This window comes from Austrofundulus limnaeus, unplaced genomic scaffold (genome assembly GCF_001266775.1).
Source record: "Austrofundulus limnaeus strain Quisiro unplaced genomic scaffold, Austrofundulus_limnaeus-1.0 Scaffold484, whole genome shotgun sequence".
NCBI classification, from domain to species: domain Eukaryota; kingdom Metazoa; phylum Chordata; class Actinopteri; order Cyprinodontiformes; family Rivulidae; genus Austrofundulus; species Austrofundulus limnaeus.
In genome coordinates this window covers 287,110-293,776 of record NW_013952886.1, presented here as the reverse complement: position 1 = coordinate 293,776, position 6,667 = coordinate 287,110, and the positions used below count along the sequence as shown (strand labels likewise).

The 6,667-nt window shown below is 37.3% G+C and overlaps 2 protein-coding genes across 2 annotated transcripts in view; both read left to right on the top strand.

Annotated features, from left to right (window-relative positions):
• Positions 1-2,161, top strand: part of cngb1a (cyclic nucleotide gated channel subunit beta 1a) — a 26,085-nt gene extending 23,924 nt beyond the window's left edge. The window contains exon 20 of the mRNA XM_014025552.1: positions 288-2,161. Within this exon, the coding sequence (XP_013881006.1) occupies positions 288-521 (234 nt within the window). The 3' untranslated portion in view covers positions 522-2,161. The remainder of the gene's footprint in view (positions 1-287) is intronic.
• Positions 2,162-5,763: 3,602 nt separating this feature from the next.
• kifc3 (kinesin family member C3) overlaps positions 5,764-6,667 on the top strand; it is a 48,104-nt gene continuing 47,200 nt past the window's right edge. The window contains exon 1 of the mRNA XM_014025551.1: positions 5,764-5,965. The gene's annotated coding sequence lies outside the window, so the exon portion shown is untranslated. The remainder of the gene's footprint in view (positions 5,966-6,667) is intronic.

The window sequence follows — 6,667 nt, the reverse complement described above, 5'->3', positions numbered from 1 at the left end:
GTTAAATATTTAGTTTATAAACTAAGACATTTATAAATGTATGAATCATATGGTGAAAAACTGACTTTGAAAAATAAATCTGTTCTTTTTTTCTTATAAAAGTCTAAATAAAACAAAAATATTGGTGGTAATTTTTGACTGTGTAACTTTACCAACGGCACCTCATACCTTTCTATTTCATTTTATTAACTTTTTCTATTTCTGTCCTTCCTTTTTGTTGTTCAGTCTCTCTTTATAAAAGACATAAATACTGTAGTCGATTTTTATATCTTTGTTTTGGTGCTCAGGCTCCTCCCACCGTTTCTCCGGTCCCGCCTCCATCACCAACGCACCGGCGCCTTCCGGCTCCTCAAAGTGCAGCACTAGAAGACGGAGACGAGTCGGTGGCAGAGACGGCGGACAGCTCCGTCATCATCAGGATGACGCCACGAGAAAAAGGGGAGGAGATTCTGACCGTGGAGGTGGTCGTAGCCGAGGAAGAGGCAGAGGAGGCGATGGAGGATGAGAAAGCAGAGGGATGAGCTGAGAGCTCAGAGACGGTTCCACCTGAGAGGATGTTTGTTGTGTCAGCTGACCAGCTCTTAGGAAACAAAATATTTTATTATAGAGATGATGAATAACAGAGGTTTCTTTGTGTTTTCACACAGTCACTGATCTGAGTTGACATGTGTCAAACTGAAGGCCCGCGGGCAAAATGTGGCCCTCTAGTGACTTCCATACGACCCTGAGTTTCACAGCCCTGTTGTAAAGCAAGTCAAACTGATATCAGAGACCTTTTGACCACTATTCAGATTATTCAGGATCATTTCTAACAATTTTACAGATTATCCAGAATATTTTTTTTACACTTTATAAATATTTAAATTGTGTTTTACTAGTTTCCATTTTCAGGATAAGTTCTCACCAGGTTCCAGATTATTTAAGATATTTTCTAGACTAAATAAAGATGATTCTTAACCAATTTCAGTATTTTCCAGGAATCATTTACAAACCAGTTCCTGAGTCGTTCTGGATCAGTTCTAACGAGCTTCCAGAATTATCAGGATCACTATTTAGAATAATCTCAGATTTCAGGTTGTTTCAGGGTAATTTCTAACAATTTTGCAAATTATCCAGAACAGTTTTTTTACACTTTCTAAATATTTCAAAATAGTTTTAACCAGTTTAAATATTCTTTCATTTAAAAATCAGTTTCCAAATGGTTCTGAGCCAGTTCTAATCAGCTTCCAGAATTATCAGCAAACAGATTCTCATTTATTTAGAATAATTTCTAATCAGATTTCAGATTATTCAAGATCATTTCTGTTCAGTTTCAAAATTATTTAAGATCTTATCTAACTAGACTTCTAACATTTAAAAGAATCTAAATCATTTCCATAAAGTTAGATTTTCCAATTATCATATTATTCAGGATAATTTCTAACTCATTTTGAATTATTCAGAATTATCTTTTATTACCTCTAAACAGAATCATTTCCAGTTTCCAGCAGTGTCAAACTCTTATTCAAGGATTGACGTGTGCTCAACGTTATTTAATGGGACAAATAACCAAATAATGTGCTGCAGAGTTTATTATACAAATATGTAACATATGACATATTTGAGTTTTTACAAAGAGAAAATAAACAAGTTATTATTTATCCTCAATTGCCCCTGAGGAATGGTTTCGATAATATTCAGGATTATTTCAGACATTTTTAATGTTTCGATTCGGTATCTTTACTTTACTTTGAAAAGCTGCTGTTCTTTGTTTTGAAAATGTTTTTGATGATGTAGTTTTGCATTAATTTTTTTAAACATCTATGAATTCAGATTCAATAACTGAATAAATGTTTAAAATCAGTTTTTAATTTTGTTTAGCATGTAGATAAAACATCAACAAATAACAGTTGTGATATATTTTTTGTAATTTTCTGTAAAGTATGTAAAGTTGCTGCACCTCGTCCTGCTCTGAGTTTATATTTTCATGAAATAAAAACAGAATTTGCAGGTTAGCGGGCCGGTTTCTGTATGGAGCTGCCCAAACCTAACAAACAGGACCTTCAAAAAATGTTGAGTTAAAATAAACATAGCTGTTTGTTCCGTGGGATTTTAAAATGTTTAAAAAAATCTGTATTAAAATTTTAATTAAAAAACTTATTGTTAATATTTGCTACTTTGTGATCACTGCAGTTAATGCCCGCTGCCACTCCACAGTGTGGAAAAGGTAGGTTTTAGTTCAGTTTGCTAATTTAACCTGTTAAAATGAAGAACTTAGTTTGATGATTTGTAAATATATTTTTAGATCACAGGGAGTCGAAAACATGCAAGTGTCCTCTACGTAATAGCTGCCATATTAGTCGTTATTGGATAAATGCTACATTTAATGGTGATTACACCCCCCCCCATTCTACTTGCTGCTCCTTATGGGGCTCATAAATACTGTTTCTGGGTCGGGGTTGATTGGGGTTTGGTATTCAGGATGGTTAGGTTCACAGTAAGGTTTGGCTATAAAAATGAATGGAAGTCAATGGAAAGTCCCTGTAAGGATAGAAAGACAATGTGTGTGTGCGTGCACGTGTGTGCGTGTGTGGATCTGTGGATGTGTTTCAGGAAACAGGAAGTGATTGTTGTGTTGGGCAGAGTGAGGAGGAAGCAGAAAAAGAGGGAAACATCAAGAATGTGGGACAGGAAGTCGTAGATTAGAGAGTAGAAGAAGAAACTTTCAGGTCTGAGTTGGTAAATTATTGAGATGTTAAAGATTATAAATGTTTGCAGATTGTTGAAATAAAGGCTAGAGTTCAGTTAGACAAAGAAGGTCAGAGTTTCTAAGCTAAAAATAAATAATTTCAAAAGCTTTAGCTGCAGTTTCACTTCTGATCTCTGTGCAGCACAGAGTTTCTCATTAATATATCCTGTAAACATGTTTCTTGAAAGAAGACTTAAATTTGATGTGGATTTGTGTACTTTTTGTAAGTCAGAAGATGAATCCTGTTTTTCTCCTGTCATTATTCACAAAGCTTTTGGTCAGAAATTAAGAACTGGATAAATCTTAAACTTAACATTCCCTCTTTTGATGTGGACATTTTGTTTTATGTGGATAATTTAAGTTCTTCCTTCTCTGATGACATAAATGTAGTCATACTTTTAGCAAAATACCATATAGTGGAGAGATACCAAGCCCTCCTTCCCCTGTTTTACGAACGAATTTAAAGTATACTTTTCTTCATTAAGTGCATTAAAAAAACTGGAAAACAGCTAAAATCATCTCACTGCAGATCTCTACATATTTACTGTTTTAACATTCTCACTGTTTTATTTTGCTCAGTTGTTTTTCCTGTAATATCCTTTAGCTGGCCCCCTAACATGTAGTTTGTAGTTTTATTATTTTTATTACCCTTCACGAGAGTTGTATCATTTGTTGTTCTGTTTTTATACTGTTAATTAAAGAAAAGTTTTGCATTAAATCAGAGTGCTTACAGGACTCCACTTCCCAGAGTTCAATGCTTCAGAAAGCTCTGAAAAAACTGAAACTGTTTTTTTTTTAAATCTTATTTTGTGTAATTCTACTGAAGTGCTGTGAAAACCTCCTGGTCTACAGGTGGAACCTACTGATGACCTGAAAGACAAACAGAAGAATGAGTTCATGAAACTGCACGTCTTTTCTGCACTCAGGATCCACATGACGCATCACTCCGAACACATCAGCTTTACCTGGTGATGACTTCTTAAGGCACCCTCGGGGTAGGAGCTGGCTCGCCCCCGATCAGTCAGGGAACTGAATGTCGGCTCGCTTACCAGTCATTGGCGAACAGGTGTTTTCCAGGTAACTTTCGTCTGTTTCAGTCCAAGCCAGAAAAATTCAAGCTGTATCCGGTCCCTTCTTTCCAAAACAAAATCTCCCCACGGGAGGTGAAAACACACTTTAGAGGCTTGAAGCCTCGGGATGAGACCGGCTGGCGTGCCGGCTCCCTGGCTGTTAAGTCTTCCCTAGTTAGCTCATGGGCTCAGACTTAAAAGCCAAACTGGGTTTTTCTCCAGAGAGAAACCCAGCTTTCTTCCTCGGTTGGAGTCAGGAAGAAGAGTGTGTCGCTCAAAGCCGTCCGGGTTAGTAAAAGAAACGGACGAACTTTGGTTCCGCCCTCGGGCTTAGAGATGAGTCAGAGAAAGAAAGATAAAAGATTTGCCAGGGCGCCAGCCCAAGGTTAAAATTCTGTGGTTGTTCAACAACATGATATGATAACCTCTTTTCAGCTTTCTTCTGATAGACTCTAAGAGAAATCACTGCAAAACATTTATGATGATTAATTAACATTTCTGTTTATAATCAGTTCTGAACCTTCTGTTAATCCAGATAAATGAAAGATTTTCTCAGGAAAAATCCACAATTATATTACTGTGTTCACAGTAAAATAAAAACAGTAATTTAGATAAAAACACAATGAAAACATTGTAATCAGATTCTCTGTGATTTTTTATACCATTATTAATCTTTTAGGCACGATAAAAGCAAAGAAGTGGTTCCACTTTTCCTGTGACAATCATTATCATGATWTAACAAATGCATAAACATTCTTAGTTAAACAACAAATGAATCACGAACAGAAGAGATTGTTCTGTCCATTATCTGATTAAGAGAACTGAGAGGTTCTCTTCCACGGTTAGAATGACCTGTCATGGCCTAAATAGAGTTCAGTTTGTGACAGAGTTCCTGTCCTCTCGTCAGGCCTGTCCGAGGCAGTAAATCTTGTTTCTTCACTCGAGGTGACCCCTACAGATGATGATGATGCTCTGAAACAGTTTGGGTTTTGTTGGAAAAGTAACACCTGAGAAACTAAACAAATATTCATGTGAATGAGAAATCCTCTCCTGGTGGGTTTGAAATAATTCTGTTTCAGCTGGATCCAAAACATCATCATCATCAGATTATTTAAATTCATTTATATTCACATATAACATCATTTGGAAATTTCAAACTCTTTGAGAAAACCAGTGCTGTATAAAGTACCTGAAAGTGATACTTGAGTAAAAGTACAAGTATCTTATCATAAAAATACTTAGGTAAAAGTTAAAGTCTTCTCTAAAAATATTACTTGAGTAAAAGTCTTAAAGTATCTGATATTTTTTGTACTTAAATTTCTGACTCAAAATCTACTTAAGTATTAAAAGTAAAAGTACTGAGTAAAAGTGAGCAGTTAGATTTTACAAAAGGACATTTATTGGGAGGTGACTTCTCCAAAAACTATATTTTCTAACAGCGTGCAGCTGTGATGGGTTGTGTACAAGCTAATAGTGTGTCAGAATGGTATATATTTATACTTCTCATCCAAACACAATTAAATTCACTCTATAGGAGACACAGTTTATCAGGAGAGGATTTTTATAAGTAACAACTCAGAATAAAACAGGAGTAACAACTTTCTACTTCTTACATTTTTTAAAAAATGTAATGAGTAGAAAGTACAGATAATTGTGTAAAAAATGTAATGAGTAAAAGTAAAAAGTAGAGGTCCTACGCTGAAAAATAATTACTCAAGTAAAGTACAGATAACCAAAATTTCTACTTAAGTACAGTAAGTATTTATACTTAGTTATAAAGTAACTTAGTACAAATACTTACTGTACAGATAACCAAAATTTCTACTCAAGTACAGTAAGTATTTGTACTTAGTTACTTTATAACTCTGGATAAAACACGTGACTCGTGTGTCCTCACGTGACCAGCCCTCTTTTTTTTTTTTTTAAATAAAATCTGTGATGTTTCCGCCCACACTTCCGCTTGTCCGACGGTCCGTGAAGGCAGCACGGTCTGCCTGTAAACGTGTAACGGTGTGAAGCTCCGCTGCAAACAACCCGCTAACATCCCGGAAATAACCCGGAAACAACCCGGAAACGCTGCGTTTCGGCGGCGGACCGTCAGTCCGGACAGCTGAGGGGTCTCCGCGGGAGGAAGAAGAGGAGGAAGAGCCGGCGGGACCAGCAGGAGGTGAGGACCACTCCGTTTGAAAACTGTCCTCTCGTTTGGGTCCCGGCAGAACCGGGTCCTCTGTGTGTGCGCGCGCGAGTGTGTGTGCGCGCGCGTGTGGTTCTGTCCCGGATAAAACCGGAGCTTCCAGCAGCTTCTCGGCTCTTTTTTGTCAGAACAAACAAAAGTTCTGGCCTCACCTGGTCCCGCTGTTGGTTTCCATGGTGATGGTGACGTCATCGACGGTGCCGGTGATCAGATTAGGTTTTTTTTTGTTTTGTTTTCCCATCAGTCCTGATCTGTGCAGGTATGCTGGGAAACCCTGTCCTGTAGAAATGAGCTGTTCTGAGCTCCTGGATGAATGATCGTCCTGATTCTAAACAAATCCAACATTTTAACTGTCCTGGTGCATACCTGTGGACAGGTGGGGACAGGTGTCCACACCTGTGGACAGGTGGGGACAGGTGTCCACCTGGTCCGTCCTGAAGCAGGAACACATTTTGTGCTAACACTCAGAGCTGTGTTAAAGGGAAGATGTGGGCTGTTAGTTTGTGGAACGGTCTTGATGGTGACATAAAACTGTCAAAATCTACTTTTTTTATTAAAAAAAACTTGTAAATTACTAAGATGAAGCGTTTCAGGGGTTCTTAACCTTTTTGACCTCAGGGCCCAATCTGTTGAAGATAAGGCCCAGTCAGACATTACTAATGTATGGATCAAAAT